General features: G+C 37.9%; 2 protein-coding genes across 12 annotated transcripts in view; one reads left to right on the top strand and one right to left on the bottom strand.

The window, feature by feature from the left end:
- Nucleotides 1-21,610, bottom strand: part of OPRM1 (opioid receptor mu 1) — a 155,503-nt gene that overhangs the window by 35,725 nt on the left and 98,168 nt on the right. The gene's annotated exons all lie outside the window — the stretch shown is intronic.
- IPCEF1 (interaction protein for cytohesin exchange factors 1) overlaps nt 1-21,610 on the top strand; it is a 177,545-nt gene that overhangs the window by 135,231 nt on the left and 20,704 nt on the right. For all 11 annotated transcript variants that reach the window (XM_024748041.1, XM_024748037.1, XM_024748042.1 and 8 more), the window contains 3 exons: nt 1,765-1,823; nt 3,149-3,237; nt 13,082-13,454. In XM_024748041.1, coding sequence (XP_024603809.1) covers nt 1,765-1,823; nt 3,149-3,237; nt 13,082-13,454 — 521 coding nt within the window. The remainder of the gene's footprint in view (nt 1-1,764; nt 1,824-3,148; nt 3,238-13,081; nt 13,455-21,610) is intronic.

Below are 21,610 nucleotides of genomic sequence, written 5' to 3'. Positions count from 1 at the left end.
TATCTGTTTTCCTGTTAATGGACAAATTATATTGTATCAGTTTTTTCTTTTTGCCTTTGCAAGCCTTATTGAATTAATATTCTTCCACATTTATTTATGTACATGAAGGTGTGTTTTGTAGGATAGATATTTATAACTAGGATTATTGGGCGAAGGGGATGAAAATTTATGTTTTGAATAGTATCATCAAATTACCTGCTTAATATTGGCTGTTCCAGTTTTTCATGGTCGACTCAACAAAGGATGAGAATATTTTTCCTAAAATCTAATAGAAATCAGCAATATTTAAAATTTTTGCCAATCTAGTGGTGGAAAATATTTTCCTGTGCATTTCCCAAAATACTACTGAGCCTGAGAACTTTTCCATATATTTATTAGCCATTTGTACTTTTTTGGTCATTTTCTGTTTCTTAGTTTTGTTTATTTTTCTACTGAGTCTTGATGAGCATTTTTCAGTTCCTATGGCATGATCTGGGCCCAGGTATTGGTCCAGTTTTAAGTGGCCATGAGAGACTCATGTTTATCATGGTGCAAAAGGGGACTTTCTAAATGAGGCTGGAGCTCATCTTCCGTCTTGTAGGCAGTTCTATTTTATTTATTTTTAAAAATAAAATTTATTACATATTTCCTGTTAAAAAATAATCAATACAGCAAGACCATGGCAGAATGAGGGTTGGGTAAGGGTTCCTAATTTGTTGACAATTGCAGACTTGGGAATGTGCAATATTTGTGCTATGGTAGGGGTGTAGCTGGGTAATTTACCAGGAATTACAGGACTAGAAAAAATAAACCATATAGGTGAATCAATAAATGCATAGCATTATTATTATCATTTTGTTGATATTGATTGACTTAGGCTACTTATGTTTCAAAACAAGATGAATACACATTATGGGATATTTTTTAAAAATAAAGAAAACTAGAAAGAAGTGGGAAATAAATCACTTAGATTATCTCTACCCCAAAATGATATTTTCCCTTTAAATAGAAGGTTATATAGCTAGGAACATATGAAATAGATACGTTTTGTGTCTTTTGTGTATTTAAATAAGTTTCTAATTGAACCCTTGAAAAGGAACTACAGTGGCCTGAAGTCATAAGCCAAGTTTGTGTTCCTTAAGGTTTGTCTAGTTCTTTTTTCATTATTGATGGGTAGTTGAAATTCATTGCCAATAAATGGTAAATCAATGGAAGATGAGACATTGTCAATTTTTGCCTTACATAAAATTTTTCAAGAAATTGAAATTTTCCCCAGCTTAGGAATAACTGTGAAGCTCTGGCCAGATCTTTTTACTGATTGACATAAAGATTGTGGTTTAAAAATAGATCATCTTCATTTTGTGTGTGTGTGTGAAATAGCTTACATTTTAAGAATTAAAGAGATAGAACTTTAAAGGTCAAGTTAAGAAATTCATTTTGATGGTTGACGAGAATTTCAAATACACAATTACAAAACATATATTTATTCGTATATTTAGAATATCTAATGTAGTTGCCCACTTTAACTGGCTGTATAATGGGCCACCTCATTTCTTATCTGACAAAGAATGCCGTAAGTACAGGCAGTATTGTGAAACCAGAGGTCTTAGGTTTCCATACCACAAACTTAGGCTGTTTCTAGAAATGTTTAGATTGACCATAGCACTATGACTTAATTATGTTATAAAGTCTGGTACAAGACCTTCCTTTAGGGTCTAGCGTAAAGGTGAATATGTTGGGAACCAGTGTCTCTGGTCAAACATTTATTTTCTATTTGAATTTTAGGTGGTTAAACAAATTTGGATCAGCTATAATCCATCTTGAATCCACTACAAAGGATGAAGGTATGTTCTATTTTCAATTTCTGAAAATTTAGCAAGAATATTAGAATAGGGTGAAAATACAATGTCATGTTCTATGTAGTCTTGTTCTAATGAACCATACTTTGTTATTTAAAATTATCTGAAAATATGTATAGACAGACATAGACACACAGGCTCACCAACATGGAATAGAGCTTCCCATGCTGGCTAAGAACGCTTTTCACACTTCACCCACACATTAGCAGCTGTAGGCTTCACTGGGATCTCAACCAATTGCCAATGCAAATGTTTTATTGCCCCACTTACTGAATTCTTACTCATAGACATGATCTCGTCATGTTCGAGACAGATAACTTTCAGCCCACTGTTTCCTCTCTGATATTTTAGTATTTCCACCAGGTGTGTGCTGAGACTAATTACCCTAAGTTTGTACCAGGAGCCTGAATGTCAGATTGGGACAGAGGCTGTATTTTTAGCTCAGTCTGTAGCTTTCAGGGTTCAAAAGCTACAAGAGTCTAATTCTTCTTAATGATGAAGTTACTCCTTAATATTGAGAAGAAAGAGGATTTAGGTGCCAGGGTCACAGAGCTGACACTATTTCTGAAATGCTCAGACTACATAAAACTTGGAAATTGTAAGTAGGGAGTTATATCTTTGGAGAACAAAATCATAAAATCTTAAATTTAGAAATGAAAAAGTGGCAACTTGATTTAAAACAATAAAGAAGCGTAATGCAATACTGTGAAACCAGTGTCCTAATCATCTCCTTGGTCTTCTTTTCCATAAAATAAACACCCATTATATATTTGAAGTATATTTATAGATTGTGAGCAAAAAGTAACTACACAAAACCCTTCTCCTTTTCCTGGTATGTAAGGCCTTCTATGATATGGCCTCAAGCAACCTTTCGGCTTTGTTTTCCACCCTGTCCCGTAGGGGACTCCGAATACTTGGCTCAGTCTGTGTCCTCAGCCTGGTACTCCCATTACTCTGTGTGCACCATTGATGGTTTACTTATCCTGCCATTTTCAGCTCATTAAGATTCCTGTGCTCAAAATTAATCACTACTGATCTTATGCTCCCTTAGTGTATGACTCACACCTCTTTTGAGGAATTAGTTTCATTTTCCCTGAGCTATGGTTAGTCGTCTTTCTGCTTATTGGACACTCTTTGAGGGCAGAAACCCTCACAGAGGGAAAGTCTTATATATCAGGTAGCTCACTAGATAAGTGCTTTCTGAATTGGGTTGGAAATGCAATAGCCAGATGGAGAAGAACCTCTGCTCATGCATTATGGAATAAGTGATGACAGTGCTGAAACATTCAGCGCTTTCCTTTTTGTTATAGAATGCTACAGTGAGAGTGAACAGGAAGATCCCGAAATAGCTGTCGAGACACGACCCCCTCATTACTCTGCGGAGACTCTCTCTCCTTTGGTACGTACCGTCGTAATTGGTCTGTTGGTCATTGATCAAGTGTGTGGATGTCGTTCCTTCCAGTTGGGTAGAAACTACCTTGACTAATACATTTTTAGAGGACGCTAAGTTAAGGTACTCGCCAAAGAGCAAGTGCAGTTCTCAGGGCGCTGATTTTGAGCCTTCTCCATAGCAACCCATTTATATGACAAATTCAGTGCATTTATGTGTGACCCACGGATGTATTATGCTCAGAGGGTTCATGGTAATGCAAAGGACTTCTAGGTAATGGGCCAATGCTTGCAAAGATTTGTTTTATAATGTTTATTTATATCCTACTTGTTCTCAGAAAGAATTGAAAATACCTTGCCTAGGTGCATGCACTCTAACGATGTAAAATGAATGTAAAGGGGATGAAGGCAATAACATGAAGAGAAAATTAGAAGCAGAAAGAGAGCAGGAAGCCAGGAGTGGGGTTGGTGCATTAAATCTGGGTATGGAATGATTCAGTCTATTTACTAGAGAGAAGTCCAAGCTTGAGTCTAAGCTTTGGAAGCATCCAGTGTAAGTTCAGGTTATTAATGGACGTTAAGACTATGGAGAGTTGCTTTATATTTGGATGTTCATGGACATTATAGCGACGGCATGTAGAAGGAGTCAAGCAGAGATCTTTGGCGAGGTTGATTTATGGCTTTTATACCTACCATATACCAGCACTTATATAGGTACTTTAAATATATAATCATTTACTTCCCTCAGATAACCCTGAAATGCAGTATTATTTAATCTGCATTTCCCTGATTACTAATGAGGTCAAGCATCTTTTCATGTATTTTTTGGTATTTGGATTTTCTGTTCTGTTAAGCGTCTCAAGTCTTTTGTACATTTTTAGCTGTCTTACTACTATTATTTTGGATTTATAGGATTTCTTTATTAATCTGTACATTAGTCCTTTGTCAGTTAAAAATGAGGCAGATCTTCTTTCCCAGTCTATGGCTTTTATATTTTTTAAACTCTGTTTCTTTTTGTTGACAGATGCTCTTGATTTCTATGTGTCAGGTTTATCCATCATGTCCGTTGTGGTCGGTGTCTTTGTTTCTGGCTTACATATTGTTTCCTATTCCCAGGTCATGAGGACATAGATATTACTATTTCATTTCATGGATTAGGAAACAGAGGTTCAGAGAGGTAGAATGGCCTAGTCATACCCCCAGTAAATGGAGCACCTGAGATGGGAACCCCGGTCTGTCTAGCTTTATAGCATATGCTCCTTCCATTCTACTATGACACTCGTTCATCCATGGACCTGAATAACTATAAGTTCTGATAGGTTACTGAAACTCCTTCACTTACCAGACCTCTTCTGCCAGAATTTTCTGTTTTGTATGATAAGGTTTTCAATCTTTATTTGCCAGTTCCTGGGTTTAAGGTGTTAATATCATTTAAATAATGACTTCTACTGTTTTTATCTGCTGCCAGTGGGGAATTGTGGTCACTTTTCTAATTTATTTGGCTAGCAGCTGAGACCAGAAATAAATAGTTATTGAATGAATATTTATTAAAAATCTATTAAATAGGATTAGCCAAAGTTAAGCAAGACATAAATAAAATTAAACTTTGGTAAAACGTCGACCAGTTTTTGCACTAGATTTACAGTATAGCCTCTTTTAATATAGTTTTCCCTTGAAGTAGTCTATCTCTTCTTTTAAAATCAGTTTCTGCATTTGGAAAAAATGAAATAGATGTGCCTTGCTGGCTTAATAGAGAAGCCTGTGTTTCTGTTTAGTTTCTTTTTGCCTTCATCTCTGTTTCTCTGTGTCTCTCCATTTTTGTCTGTCTCTTATATGATTTAGTTTTGTTCTAAAATACTGTGATTTTCAGTTTTATAATGGCAAACTATATCACAGATTACAAAGAACATTGTCAGGCATCTAGAACTCTACTGGATGAAAGTAAAAGCAACAAAGTTGTCTTCTTAGATGAAGGATCATGGCTCAATTGCATTATACAATGATAGTCTTACATAATGTTAGAGTAGGAGCTCAGAGAATGCTTGTTTCCAAACAAATAAATGAAGGGATGGATGTGAGACCAGTAGGTTAGGTCATTGAATTGGGAGCATTCTTTAGAATGTCATTCTAAATGTCAATCAAATGTTATTCCTTAAAGTTCTAAGAAGTTAAGCATTTTTTTGAAGACCACTAAGGCTAACATTATTCTTTCTGAAGAAATGTATTAGAAATAGATAAATGTTGAACAGTTAGATTTTATTTTCCTTAGAAACAGAGTATGTTGTTCCCGCTCACGTATTTCCCAGGCAGATTTTGTTTTCTCTTGTTTCTGAAAAACAGACATGCCAGACACTTGGTTAAAACAACATTTAAGCTTTTTTATCTAAACAGATGAAATTTTAAAAATCGTGGTAACTTTTATCCAGAGCATGAAGCAGCTTATTGTTTTGGCTCAATCTGGCGTAGGCTAGCCATGACTGAGCTATACAAGCCTAGGCAAGAAAACAAAACAAAACAAAACAAAAACCAAAAACACCCAAACCTTTCCTAAGTTCTTGCTTTTAAAAAAATTTTTGGGTAATGAACTTTCATTTTGGAATGATGAATTCAAAAGTATAAGATCATACTATTCTGGAAAATTATAAAATCTCGAACTAAAAGTTTAATTCTGTGTGCAGTCATTTTGATTGCTCTAAAGATAAACAGTAAGACTTCAGCACCAGACCAATTTGGACCTGTTTCTAATGGGTGGGACCACATTCTGCAGAGAATAAAGAACATTACAGGGTCTCCTTTGAGTCAACAACAGATTTCTGTTTATGTCTTTCCTTCTTGAGAAAGCTCCACAGGATGGATAGTGAAAAGAACATCCGTTTATTTACAGAGAAATTAAAAATGGAGAGTTTTTCCACAGGCTCAAAACAGATGGAACTCTGTAGGTTTCACTTTGGAAGATCCTTTGTGGAAATCACTACCTGTGATTCCTTGAAACTCACAAAAGAGCAAAAAAGGAACTGACTTCAATTACATTTCCAGCTCATTAATTTTATATGTTATAAAGTGATTTAAGAGATCAAAGATCATTAAAAATTTGTTACAAATATTTTCCCCCTAAGTTTAATTTTTAAAAAGTATCTGATAACTTGAGCTGTGCTTATATGCTTATTCATTCATTTAACAAATATTTATTGAGAGCTACTATTCTAAATAGTACTTGGGACACAACAGTAAATGAACAAAGATTTATTTCTTCATGTAGCCAAACTTCTGGTTGAGGGAGACTGAAAATAAACAATCAACATAAGTAAATTGTCTGCTAGGTCAGTAGAAGAAGTGGAGCTGAAGGGGTCAGGACAGTTTGTGACAATGAATAGGGGAACCAGGATAGGCCTGAGTGAGAGTTGAAATCTGAGCAAAACTCTTGAAAGGTGGTGTAAGAGTCAGTCAGGTGGATATTCAGGGAAGGTGTTTTCCAAGCAAAGGGAGCAGTTAGAGTCCAGATCTCCTTGGTGCATAGATGACAATGCAAAGAGGACAGTATGGCTGGAACAGGGTGAACCAAGGTGAGAGTTGCAGGAAATGAGGTTGGAGGATAATTGTGTCCATATGTATGGGGCCTGTGGACCATTAAGGACTTTGATGTTTTGAGTTCCTTAGCCTTTGGAAGTTTTGATCAGAAGAGTGATGTGACTGGATCTCCATTTTAAAAGGGCCACTCATGCTGCTGTGGGGAGAGACCCTGTGGCATAGGGGGAAAGTATAGAAGCAAAGAAGTCTAAGGGGGAGTGTGCAGTAATCTAGTGCAGTGAACGTGATGACTGGGATGAGGTCATAGTTGAGAAATGGAATGGTTGGATTTTGAATGTAGTTGGAAGGTAGACCTACAGATGGATCAGATATGAGAGAAGATAAATATCCCAGTTTTAAGCAGCTCATGCAGATTATTTTAACATGAGAGTCCTTATATATATATATATATTTTTTTTTTTGATCCTCCCGGATGGGGGCACGAACCCGTGTCCCCTGCATCGGCAGGCGGACTCTCAACCACTGCGCCACCAGGGAAGCCCTAGTTCTTATATTTTGATGCTTTTTCAGAAGTACAATTCCTTTATATCCAAAGGATGGGAAAAAAACCCTGTGTACTCTGGCCCATTGGCCAGAGGTCAAAGATTAAACACAAAAAGGGGTAAAATCAATTTTAGAAATACAAATTTAATCTTAGTAGGATGGCTCTTGCACAGTTGTTTACTAAAAGACATGTTCTTTCGATACGTGTACTATGATAAAATAATAGAAATGCTTTCAAGTGAGATAGTTGGATGAAAAGTTGTTAGTAAGTACATATACTTACAAAGAAAAGGTAGAAAGAAAAATTCACCCTCTGTCCTCAAGATGCAAAACATTTTCTTAAGCTCTATGGTTGAGCACTTAACTGATTTTAAGATTTTTCTAAAATTAGATTTTACATTTCGCCTCTTGCTTTAACAGTTCATCTTCTGGCCGTCAGTCACAGGCAGAGGGGCTGTCCGGCAACCTCTCCCGGGCCTCCATGTTGTTTGCCCCTGCCCCAGTTGGGGTTTGCACTAGCTCTTGCCCAGGCTATTTTGAAATAGCAGCCTCTTTTTTTTTTTTTTTTGTCTCTAATCTCTCTTTCCTCTTAATAAAACCACTTCCAAATTAGTCTTCCTAATGTGCAGTTCTGATAAATTGATTCAACAACAAAAGACCTTTCAGTGAATCCTCATTGCTTATCAAATTAATCCTCAATTCATTGGCTTGGTATTTCAGGCCCTTGGGCTTACTTCTAACTGCCATGACAGTCTTGTTGCTGATTCCTCCTTTTTCATCAGCCCAGTAAACTGCCCCCTATTTCCCCAAAGCTTTCCAGACGTTTCTGCTCCTGTACCTATATTTACAAAGTTTCTCCACTTGCAGGAACCATTCACTCTCACCCCAATTCCACCTTCTAAATATCTTTCAAGACTGGTTTAAATGTGACTTCTTTCATTAAACCTTCCCTGGTCCTCTGAGACAGGAGGATCTTTCCTTCTTCTAAACTCTTTATATTTCTATAGTGCATTTTATGGGATACTTTTTTCATGGTGTTAGTCTCTGCCTTGAATTATAGATTTTGTGTATCTGGTTTATTTATCTAATGATTAAATTCTTAAGGTTAGAGGCAGTGTCCAATATCTTTTTCTTTACCTGCAACGTCTGTGACCTTGTCTAACACATATTTGAACCTAATTAAATATTTATTTAATGGATTGATAAATGGGCGCGTGGGTGACGATTGTCGCTTCCTCCACTTCCTCCACAGATCTGCAGCTATACAAATATTCCCCCGTGTGAATTAGAAAGTTACTTTACACTTGTCTAGTGATTTCACTTGGCTTTCAGAAGGATGACTTCATTCGACTCATAGAAGTCCTGTCTTTTACAAATGAAGTCAAGTGCCAGCGAAGTAAATAGACCTGTCTTAAGTAACCTTTGCAAGCTTAAGTTTACCTTTTATTACGAATATCCTTTTATGTTCTCTCATTTGCTCTTTTTGATAATCTAAGGCAGACAATTTTTTTTTTCTGTATCAACCACGTGCCAGGTATTTTTCAAAGAAGGGGATGCTGAACTGAGCTGGACAGTCTCTTCCTTGGAGCATCTTAAGTTCTAAGTTGAAGAAAAGTCACAATAATTTGTAATTCAAACAGTCTAAGTACTGATAAATGCTATGAAGAAGCATTAACTGGGGCAGTGTTCTAGGGAGTGGCTGGGGTTGAGGTTGGGGAGGATATTGCTTTGCTTACGACCCTCAGGGAAGAGCCTGCTAAGGAGGTGATATTTGACTTGAGAATGAAGTGATGGGAAGGAGTCAGCCAACCCCAAATCCACAGAGTGAGCTTTTCAGGCAGAAGGAGCCAGAGATGTGCTCAAGGAACAGAAAGAAGACCATATGGTTGGAAAGGAGAGGGAAGGGGAGGTTGAAGGAGATGTTGCTGGAGAGGTAGGTAGGGGTCCATGTGGGTTGTCTTGGCTATAATGATGACTATGGATATTCTACTCATGATGGGCAGTCACTGGAGGATTTTCAGCAGGACAATACTATGATGCATTTTCTGCTTTAGAAATGCTCTAGCTATTGTTTGGTGGATGGACTGGGGTAGGGAGGGGTTGGGTAATGGTAGAAGCAGGAAGTCAGTAAGCTAGGACCTGGAAGTAAAGTGGTTTCTCCAAGGCCACTTGGATACTAAAGATTGGAGTGAGGAATGGATGGTCTGCAGCTCATTGCCCAAGGTCATGCAGAAGGCCAGTGACAGAGGGGGCAGTATACCATACAAAGTCTTCGGGTTTTCAGAATAATGTTTCTACTAGCATAAGGTGGAATTATAAACACAATACCTCCTAGGGCTTAACAGCAATTGGTTAGTTTGTTTTCATTAATATGGCCAATGGAAGGAAAGAACAGCTGTGTACTTTCCTTTTTTTCTCATTTGGTTGTATTTTGTTTAGTCTTTTATTTTTTCATATACTTTGACTAATGTTGCTTAAGATTTATACGCTGACTCACTCCTTTCTAATTACAGGCTTGTGGTGGCCATTTTCAACTCTTTTTTTCCCCATGTTAAACTTGTGTTTTAAAAACAATTCAGAGAAAAGAATTTTAGAGCTAATCAGCTTTTGAACTAAGCTTCTTCAATGAATAAAAATCTCTTATACAGAAAATGGAGAAAAGCAATATTGATTCTTTTATTTAATCATGTACATACTCTCCTCATTAAAACTAAGATTTTTTAAATGTCTTTCATTTGCTCATTAAAAAAATAAAAATTTGAAGCCCAAATGTTCTGAAATAAATGAAACCACATACAATTATTAATGTCTAATAAATAAAATAATTTTATTTGAGATTCTGAGAATACTTTGTGGGAGTATTTGCATTGCAATCAGTAATGGTCACCCCGGATCCCAGGATTAGGAGAAATCATCCACAGCAACTTCACAGACAACTTCAGGGTGCTCCTGAGTAAGAGACTGAACTGCTCTGGGCTGTTTGCCTTCACATAGCTGGTTTTCTAGACCAGTCTTTATAGCATTAATTTATTACCAACTAGCTATTAATTTATTAATTTACTAAGGTCAGGCACAAATGCAAAAAAAATGGAGATGCAAAAATGATTAAAAGCAGCCTGCTCTCAAGTAACTCACCGAAAAAGAGGAACAAATCCATCAGCAATTACAGTATTAGTTGACAAAATGATACTCTAGCTGGTGTGATAGAAGTAAGCCCAGGATAGAAGTAAGCCCAGGAGCACGGGGAAAAGATACCTACCTCGCCCTGAGGCCACTGGAGAAGGCTTCCTGGAGGAGGTGGCCCTTGAAGGTTGGGGTTGTGTGAGCCATGCAGGGGTGGGCTGGAGAGGAGAGATTGTCGCTCCTTTCTACCTTCATGTGATTTGCAGTGGGGAGTTTTCTGGGTGTGTAACTTGGATGGTTCCTAGAGGCACTGAGCTAAAGGTTCTCTGTTTGCCTTATGGCTATGAATAGCTAGAGAATGGTAGAAATAATAAAGCAGGATTTAGCTTTAGTAAACCACAGGGTTTATAAAGCACATTCCCCTATCGATCCTCTGTAACTGCACTCCAGGTAACCTTTGATTTCTGTCAATCTCTCTTCTAACGAAAACTCCCTCTGACCTGGTACACACCATCCTTTTCTCATGTTGTTTTTCCTTCTCTCTGGTTCTTTTCCTTATGCCTTTTTCCACCCCTCGCTCTTCTTTTCTCCGTTTGAAAACCAACTTTATACGTGGTGCTAGAGAAAGTGGGCTGGAAGCATTGGCTGTGTGTTTGAGGAGTACCACAAGCAGAAATACACTCCCCTGAAATTTCTGACGCTCATTGAATGTGTCTTTCCTCAGTCTTTTAAGCAGAATTTTGAGGTTTAAAAAGGCTTATGGAAAGTGCTGCAGCAACAGCTTTTTTGCACAAATAGCCCATTTTGCTATAATCAAATTACAGTAGTATCAGCAGGAGAAACAGGAAAAGCTCGTGTTTGGTCTCTTTTCAGAAAAGGAAGCTGATCCCACTGAAGCCAAGTTTTACTAAAATAGCTCACAATAGGGAACTGTGTCAGGACTGGGCCTGAATGGGTAATTTTGTTAGCATTTATTCCGTAGATCCTGCTAACGAGTAAACAAGTCTTGGCATTTATTTGGACAGTTTGGTAGGGGGTGCATTACCTCCTCTGGGTAGCTAGGGTTTTATTTAGTAAATCCAGATCCAGATCTGGATCTCCTAGTTAAGTGGTCTGGGTGATTGAAGGCAGCTGGTTTGAAAGATTTTTGACACATTCCTGAAAGGAAAGTTTTCATGTCATGCCAAATATATTATTTTTAAGAAGATGTGTGTGATGAGTTAGTATCTTAACTAGATGTTTTAGTGTCATGCTACTAAAAAGTGGATTTATTGCTTATTTGACAATCCATTTCTAGCGTGCAGCCAGCTAGGCACTCATCGGACACTTCCTGACTTTTTCCATCAGAACTCAGAGCTTAGAACCTGCAAAATTCTTGGGCACATATTAATTTGGAACAAAGTCGACTATCTCGAGTTAGTTGCAGTGATGCTGAGGTTTTGGGGAAAGGAGCCTATTTTGCTCTTTGGCTTCTTCCCTCTAACAATCTCCTCCCTACCAGTTCCTCCACTTCCTTGGAGATCTGAATGCTTGAAATTGACAGGAGTATCTCATAGGGTGACATAATGAAACCGAACCAGAAAAAGCCTTCTCTATCTTATCTGCCATTGGAGATATAGGGTGACCCCTAGAGCACTGGTGTTTAGATTTTTTGGATTTTTATTGACCAATGAAATTAAAAATGGAGGAACAACATATAGTTGCCAAATCTTTACTTTGCTATGGAGAACATTAAAAAAAATCTCCAAAAGACAAAAGCTAATAGCTACCATTACCATTTTCCAAATGAAGGCATATATTTTAACTCAAAATGTAACAAGGGTAAAATCTCAGAATAAATGAAGTCCTTACCCAGAGAGGACATTGGTGATGTTGCATTGATGTTTTCTCCATGGACTGGTGAAAATTTTGCCAAGGATTGGCATTCACCCTTGGATTGTATGTCAGGAGCTGCTTTCAGAAGACCCTACACCACCATCAACCCACTTCTCATAGTTTTTGGTTTCCCTTTAATGAATGAGGAGACTGCATATGTATTCCCGTCTTCTTTGGTGAAAGTTTATTGATATTTTAAAATTATTGAAGAGTGAATGAGTTAACATTATTTCACTTAACCCTGCAGTTATGAGCTTATACTGGTCATGTGCTAAGGAACTGTGACAGATATTTGAGGGTGTAAATGTATGTGTTGTACCCACATCACTGGTCTTCCACTCAGTTAATATTATTTTGCTTCCCGTCTGGCTCCAGCTTTTGCTTTCCCTCTCTTAATCACCTTTCTCAAGGTTTTTTGCTCAATTGGTAAGAATTCAGTGAGAGATTGCAATCTACTTTTTGCTCAAAGCGTCCTTCAGTGTTCCAATGAATTTCTCAAAGGAGTCTTTTAGTTACCTGGAGAGCATTGAAGAGTAGGGTAATTCATGACATGGAGATTTTTCAGATCCTAGAGTAGTGAATTCAAAGTTATACAGATTGGTTTTGGAAAATGGGATCATAGTGTCCCTAATGCTGGTATAAATACCATCTCTTTTTCTTTTGATTCCTTTATTATTGGCAACTTTTTGAAACGCTGGAATACCTTCCTTGAAAATGAAAAGAAGAGAATGCTGACTTAATCATGATTTATTTTATTCTCTTTTGCTTTTATTTGTGAAAAACAGGCTGCCCAGCGGGCATCTTCGTCTTCACCCAAATTGAATGAAACATCGCGTTCTTTCTCTTCCATGGAAAACATAAAAAAGACACCCAGCAGTTTGTCTTCCCTCATATCTAGAGAAAGACCGCCCTGGATGGACGTGGTTGACATCTCGTCTGCCACTGAAGACGTGGGACAGTCTGTGACACGCGCTGTGCAGGCCCGCTCACCTGCACCCTCGGAGGCAAATGGTTGCAGGGCCCTGGAAACCAGCTTCGCCACATCAGAAAGTGGAGTTTTGAACTCTTTATCCAGTGATGACGCTTCTTCATTGAGTAGCAACCTAGATCATCTTTGTGTCCCAGACAAGCCGGCTGGATCAGAGATGACAGATAGAGGTAAACCAAGAAACGATTTACTCTTTTTCGAGGATGAATATTTGTATGTGGATGTGGAATGCTAACGTCGATTGTAAAAAGAATGTTTAAAGTCACGAATGATTCAATAATTAAACGGTCAAGTGGGGCTAAGTCCAGGGGCTACTTCTGTAGAGGAGAGGAGATCGCATGTAGAAAACTCCAGCTTCAGGACCATTTATTACCCGCTGTAAGTGTCACCAAGCACACGCTTGCAACTATGAGACGTGTTCAGAAAAGAATGATACATTTTCACCCATCTGAGGTAAAACTTGAGTTTTTTGTTTTGTTTTGTTTTGGTTTTTATTGGTCCCATGTGCTGTGCTCCGGAGCTTGTGGTGATTAGATCGACATTTTGTAGATGACATCACCACCATGGTTCCAAACATACGCAGAGCTACCACCTTCCCTGGGCTTTAAGCACAGATGAGGTCTGGGTCCTCACAGGTCAGCTCCTGAGGGGCCTTCCTACGTGGTGAGCAGGAGGACAGACAGTCTACGTGCACTTTGTGGGGCAGCACGAGGACTTTAGAACCGAAGGAGTGCACAGCTTATGTGTTTGAAGAAAAGCATGTTAAGTCTTAGCAAATTAAAGAGTTTATTGGAGTATAGAAATGAAGAGTGTGAGCTTTCTTAATACTCCATGATTGTTGGTCCTTGTCTTTTATTCAGACTAACTTTTAAAAAATGATTAGTTTTCAGTCATGATGGGTCTTTCCTGATGGTCTGTGCCTTATTCATTCCAGTGTAAAACAAGTTTACCTGACAGCAGATACTTAAAAATGAGAAAATGACGAGTTTGATCTGTATTCTTTCAGTGCACCATTGAGGGGAAGCTGACTGGCTAAAGTCCCATGATCGCCAGTCTGGGTGGCCTGATGACGTAGGTGACAGCTGTCCCCTCTCCCCCAGCCTAATCAGGGAAAATTTCTTTAAGTTCTCAGATTTTCATAGTTACCCTATTAATTTGATATTTGGTATCAGAGTAATTTAGGCCAAGGATTACAACTACAGACCCGTGTGTCTGTTGTCACTGCTCCCTGTGACCTTATGTGAAGATACTTTACATAAGGCAACTCAACATAAGTTGAGTTACCTGCCTGGCCTCTGATGTCATTTTTGTTTGATACCCCTAATTTAGGCCAATTATCTACTTTGCGTTAGAAATAATGGAGTAAATGAAGGCATTGCCATATAACCTACTTTTAGAGGTGAATGAGGTAGGGGCAGGGGGATCAATATTGGACTGTACAGAATGGAAGGCAGTAGACTCAAGCTGGCCTCAGCTTTGTGAAGTGTTTTGATATGAAGATATTGGGCTTAATTTGTACCTCTGTGGAAGTATGAAATTGATGCAAATTTTGAGGCCCGTGGTGCAAGTAAAAAGGAGATAATTTTAGGTTCAGCATAAGAAACTTCTTTTTAACATTGAGAACTGTTCAAAACTGAATAGGCTCCTTAGAAAGTAATGTGTTCCTCGCCATTGAAGGTGTTTACTCATTCTGAGACAACCATTTTCACTGGGTATTAATTGCCTGTTGTGTGTCGATTACAATTTTTTCTCTTATGAAGATACACTGAAGAGGGAATTTCAGTACCTTGAACGAGATGGCCTCTAACTTGATACTTAGAAGATCCTTCCAGATATAGGCCTGGTGGAACTAAAGAAAATAGTGAAGAGGACCATATCTATTATTTTCCTGCTAAAAACTCTGGCTTTAATTATTGGGCCATTAGTAGAACTAAAATGTTTGTTTCATGCATGCACAAATACACATACACTCACGTGCGCATACACACACAGCACCCCGGGATGAGGATGGCTTCAAAAGCAAAATAGAGAATAAAATTCCATTTGCATTCGTGCTCAAGAGATAACACTGCGGATTGAGTTTTCCTTTAGGACGAGTAACCTGATAGTCATGGGAAGACGCACACGGTTCTTGTCCGTGTCTAATGTCATTCTGGGCACGAGTGTGCTGCAGAGCCTGGCTGAGTGCCAACAGCTCTTTTAATCTAAGAAGGAAGAAACCAGGTATTTTAAAATTTTGAGTTAGGTGCAGAGTGACCAACAATATCTGTATGCTTCTTCAAACAGCTTGACATAAAGGTATTCCTTGGAGTAGAAAGGAAGAGAAAATAAAACTATTTTTCCCCTCACTGATCTGTTGGCACTTGACATATGTTACAAAATTTTTGCTGATGATTTTCTCCTGCTGCTGGGGATTTGGTTAAATTCCCAGCAGAGTTAAGCTACATAAAGTCATTGCTATGGAAACAGCAACCCAGTTTTCGCTTGCGTTTGCGATGACGTGCTGTTGAGTAATCAGACTGAGTACTGTGCTTTTCTTTTTTAACGTGTGTTTGTGTGTTGGAAAAGAAGGTAGTGTTTCATTTTTGTGACTTCTAAAAATTATTATTATTTTAGCTGCCAATTAAAAAAAAAGAAAAGTGCTGAAATTCCTGTGTTTGAAATATTGTTCAGCATTTTTTATAATAGGGATTGAAGTTCCGACGTGGTCCATGACAGGAGTTAGGATTTTAGATTAAGTCCTAGTTTCAAGATGTGTTTGCTGGAGAAAGAGGCTTTTATCCTACAAAAGATTCTTAAAGGTTAATAACTGAGCCCTGAAACAAGCAGACAGAATGTATTATAGCCTTCTTTTTATTTAGACAATGAGAGAAATATTTTGCAGTTGGTATGAGATTAAAATCGTGGTTGCTAGAATTTTATACCGAATTTAAACCTTTTTAGACATTTTTCCCCTGCAAAGTAAGCTATTTAAACAATGCAGGGTGTTAATTGCATTCTATTGCCCTTCGACGTTGGGAGTTCAGAGCTCTTCAGACTCTTCACTGAGTCTTTCCACAAAGTGTAATGGGGTAAGAGGTGATGGGGTTAAATGGAATATTCATCTCGGCTCGGTTTTACCCTATACCGTTTCTTTCTTTAATGAAAGGTTATTTGACCCATGACTCATGCCTGTGTGATGATGACTCACATTGTATTTCTCTACCTACATTATGCTGGCAATGTGGAGACAGTTTGACTTATACTTACTCCATGAATGGGGTGACCCTACCCTGGGTGCTGACAAGCTGAATAACCACTGACAAGACTAATACCCAATTTATGCAAATAAATTGTTAAGTACAAGTACAGACAGAATGGACCTGGGAATCATGTTGAAAAAATGCATTTTGAATGAAGATGTATACGTACTGGCTCATGCATGACATCTCAGGAAAGTGACACGAAAGAGCCAGATTCTAGGATTTAACAATTACCAAGAATTTTACACAATCTTAGGGCAAACAGTACAGATGCTACATTATTTTAGCTAGCTACCTCAGATGATGCTGTAGGAATTATGAGGTATGTCTCTTTAGGAAGCAAGATAATAATAAAAGAAAAAGTTGATTAGTGAACTCCATTCAATTAAGCATTACTATTATTATTATTATGAGTCCCTAACATGTACTCATGTACTTTGTGCTAATAGGAATACAAAAACAAGCAAGATACAATTTCTGGTCTAAAATATTTTAATGTGTCATGGGGAGAGTGGGAAGAATAAGACTCATTTAACAAAAGAAAGCAGAGTAAAGTAAGTGCCACAGAGACATACAAAGTACTCGAGGGATTTGAAAGAGAGCAGGAACTCAAAATACGGAAGATCGTATCTAAGTGATCTAAGCTGATCTAAGATCTGAGTGGGAAGGTCTGCAGGTAGAGAGGTGAGCCATGGAAAAGAGGGATGGAAAATAAATTTGGATGATGTTGAATACTGGGCTCGTTGTTAGTTTATTTCAATAGATAATAGATGACGATTTCTAATCGGGGTAATCATGTAATTGGAGGTGTACTTTAGAAAAATTACATGAGCTTAAGAATTTGGGGGTAGAAACGTGTAAGGGGACAAAGGAAATTAGAAGAGTTAGGAAGCTTGTGTAATAGCTGGGGTGGCAGTGGGAATAAGAAACAAAGGAGAGATTTACTTGAGGCGTTCTATAGCATGTCTATCAAGGTGAAGACCAGTCTTGGTTTTTGTATCTCTGCTACTTAATTTAGTCCCTAGAAAATTTCCTAGTGATCCTATTTTTTGAACTATAATTTGAGAAGTGATTTGAAAATGGGAGTAAATATTTACTACTGGAAAAATCTTGAATCTATAATTCTTGACCTCAATGGCATTAATCTCAAGCACGGGTGACGCACTACCTGCTTTCTCTGCTTCATGTCAAGTGGCCAAGCATCCCTGGATGATGTCATGAAATAATGCTGATTAGGTTACCTGCAAATTTATGCAATATAACTAGGTCAACTATAGTTCTCAGACCTTAATCTCATTTTTTGGGAAATATAGTTGATGAACAATATTATGTTAGTTCAGGTATTCTATATAGTGATTTAACATTTGTGTACATTAGAAATGATTACCACGATAAGTCTAGTGACCATCTGTCTCTGTACAAAGTTATTACAATATTATTGACCATATTCCTTATGCTATATGTTACTTCCCCATGATTTAATTGTTATATAACTGGGGTTTGTACCTCTTAATCCTTTTCATTTATTTATTTAACCCTCCTCCACCCCCGCACCCTGCCCTCCTTTCAGGCAACCATCTGTTTGTTCTCTGTATCTATGAGTCTGTTTTTGTTTTGTTTTTTAAAGGCTTTCTCTAGTTGTGGCGAGCAGGGGCTACTTTTCGTTACGGTGTGCATGCTTCTCATTGCGGTGGCTTCTCTTGTTGCGGAGCGTGGGCTGTAGGTGTGCGGGCTTCAGTAGTTGTGGCACGCGGGCTTAGTTGCTCCACAGCATGTGGGATCTTCCCGGACCAGGGTTTGAACCCGTGTCCCCTGCATTGGCAGGTGGATTCTTAACCACTGCACCATCAGGGAAGTCCCTGTTTTATTTTTTAGATTCCACATATAACTGAGATCAGTAGTTTTTTGGTGGCATCTTTAGGACTTTCTACCTATAGTATCATGTCATCCGCAAACAGTGACAGTTTACTTCTTCCTTTTCAATTTGGATTCCTTTTTCTCGTCTGCTGTGGCTGGGATTTCAATACTATGTTGAATAAAAGTGGTGAGAGTAGACATCCTTGTCTTGTTGCTGATCTTAGAAGAAATGCTTTCAGCTTTTCACTGTTCAGTATGATGTTGACTGTAGTTTTCTCATGTATGACCTTTATTATGTTGAGGAATGTTCCCTCTATAGCCACATTGTTGAGAGTTTTTATTATAAATGGATGTTGAATCTTGTCAAAAACTTTTCTGCATCTATTGAGATGATCATATGGTTTTTATTCTTCAGTTTGTTGATGTGGTATATCACATTGCTATAGTTGCAGTTACTGAACCAGCCTTGCTTGTATCCCTGGGATAAATCGCACTTGATCGTGATGTATGATCCTTCTAACGTATTGTTGAATTTGGTTTGCTAATATTTTGTTGAGGATTTTTACATCTGTGTTCATCAGTGATATTGGCCTGTGATTTTCTTCTTTTATAGTATCTTTGTCTGGTTTTAGTGTCAGGGTGATGCTAGCCTCATAGAAAGAGTTCAGAACTGTTCTGTCCTCTTCAATTTTTTTGGAATAGTTTCAGAAGAATAGGTGTTACCTCTTCTTTAAATGTTTGGTAGAATTCACCTTTGAAGTTGTGTGGTCCTGGACTTTTGTTTGTTGTGAGTTTTTAAATTACTGATTCAATTTCATTGTTGATGATCAATCTCTTCATATTTTCTATTTCTTCCTGATTCAGTCTTGGGAGTTTGCATGTTCTAGGAATTTATTCATTTCTTCTAGGTTCATTTTATTGGTGTATATTTGTTTGTAGTAGTAATCTCTTATGAGCCTTTGTATTCATGTAGTGTTGGTTGTAACCTGTCTTTCATTTCTGTTTTTATTTGAGTCCTTTTTTTCTTGATGAATCTGCCTAACGGCTTAGTAGTTTTGTTTACTTTTCAAAGAATCAGATCTTAGTTTCACTGATCTTTTCTACTCCTTAGTCTCTTATTTATTTACGCTTTGATCTTTACTATTTCTTTCTACTAACTTTGGGGTTTGTTTGTTCTTTTTTTAGTTCCTTTAGGTACAGGGTTAGATTGTTTATTTGAGATTTTTGTTTGTTTGTTTGTTTCTCAAGGTAAGCTTATATTACTATAAACTTCCTTCTTAGAACTGCTTTTGTTATTCCCATAGACTTTGGATCAGTGTGTTTCCATTTTCATTTGTCTCCAGGTATTTTTACACAAAGCTGGGGAATATTCTGTGTGCCCCTGGTCTGAGAATGACGTCCCTGATCTGCAAGTCTTCTTGAACGCATACACCTGCAGTTTACACTTTACTTCTGTGAAGAATCTTGTGCAGTCCTTTGAGATGCTCCCAACCTAATGGTCTCAGATTCATTTGTTTGTCTCTTTGATTATACCCTCCTGGCCCTTCCTGGCTGTTCCGGAGACTCCTGAATATATGTCACCCTATGCATCAAGAGCAAGGAACTAGAATGATATGAGCACGTGTCTGAATTTTCAACTAGAAATGGAAACTATGAGATCAGTTTTTACAGGTAGATCCTTCTTATCTAGACAACACCATAAGCCTTTGCCATCTTTTCCTGCACTACCCTTTGGTTGTTAATTTTTAATTTCTCTCCCTACAATTTTATTTCTTCTTAATTAAAGCCAAGGCAAATAAGGTTCTATTTGCCTCAAACTACAAAACTATAGCAAGCAGCCAATTGACAAATATTTCAAAGTAGATTTGAATTTTTAGAGCAATTTTAGGTTCACAGCAAAATTGAGAGGCAGGTACAGAGATTTCCTGTCTACCCCTGCCCCTACGCATAATAGCCTTTTCCATTATCAATATTCCTCCCACTAAAGTGGTATATTTTTTAAAACTGATGAACTTACACTGACACATCAGAATTACCCAAAGTCCATAGTTTAACTTAGGGTTCACTCTTAGTGTTCTACATTCTGTGGGTTTGGACAAATGTATAACAACGTGTATCCATTAATACTGTATCATACAGAGTATTTTCACTGTCCTACAAATTCTCTGTACCCCACCTTTTAATCCTTCCCTTCCCCAATGCCTACTGATCGTTTTATTATCTCCATAGTTTTGCCTTTTCCAGATGCAAATTCATGTCATATATGAACAAAGATAGTTTTATTTATTCCTTCCCAATCTGTATACTTTTATCTCCTTTTCTTGTGTTATTGTGTTGGCTAGGACTTTCAGTACAATGTTGAAGAGGAGTAGTGGGAGGGGGCATCTTTGCCTTATTACTGATCTTAGTGGGAAAGCTTCTAGTTTCTCACCATTAAGTATGAAGTTAGCTGTAGGTTCTTTGTAGATATTCTGTATTGAGTTGAGGAATTTTCTTTCTTTCTTTTTTAAATTAATTAATTAATTTTATTTATTTTTGGCTACGTTGGGTCTTCGTTGCTGTGCACGGGCTTTCTCTAGTTGCAGCGAGCGGGGGCTACTCTTCGTTGTGGTGCCGGGCTTCTCATTGCGGTGGCTTCTCTTGTTGCAGACCACAGGCGCCTACGGGCTTCAGTAGCTGTGGCTCGAAGGCTCTAGAGCACAGGCTCAGTAGTTGTGGCACACGGGCTTAGTTGCTCTGCAGCATGTGGGATCTTCCTGGACCAGGCCTCAAACCCGTGTCTCCTGCATTGGCAGGCAGATTCTTAACCACTGTGCCACCAGGGAAGCCGCCAAGAATTTTTTTTTATTCCTTGTTTACTGAGAAGTTTTTTTTTAACCGCAAATGAGTATTGGGTTTTGTTAAATGCTTTTTCTGTGTCTATTGATATTATCATGTGTTTTTTTCCTTCTTCCTCTTAAGCCTATTGATGTGATCGACTACATTAATTTATTTTCTAATGTTGAGCCAGCCTTGCATATCTGGGATAATTCCCACTCGGTCATGGTGTAAAATTTTTTTATTCTCCAATTTGCTAATATTTTGCTGAGGAATTTTGCATCTATGTTCATGAGGTATATTGGTTTTCAGCAGTGAAATGTATTTGTCTGGATTTGATGATTAGGGTAATACTGGCCTCATAGAATGAGTCAGGAAGTATTCCCTCTGCTTCTATCTTCTGAAAGAGA

The sequence above is a fragment of the Neophocaena asiaeorientalis genome, unplaced genomic scaffold, assembly GCF_003031525.2.
Source record: "Neophocaena asiaeorientalis asiaeorientalis breed wild unplaced genomic scaffold, Neophocaena_asiaeorientalis_V1.1 scaffold123, whole genome shotgun sequence".
In the NCBI taxonomy this organism is placed as follows: Eukaryota; Metazoa; Chordata; class Mammalia; order Artiodactyla; family Phocoenidae; genus Neophocaena; species Neophocaena asiaeorientalis.
Note: the sequence above shows the minus strand (reverse complement) of the source record. Positions and strands in the feature narration are given on the sequence as shown.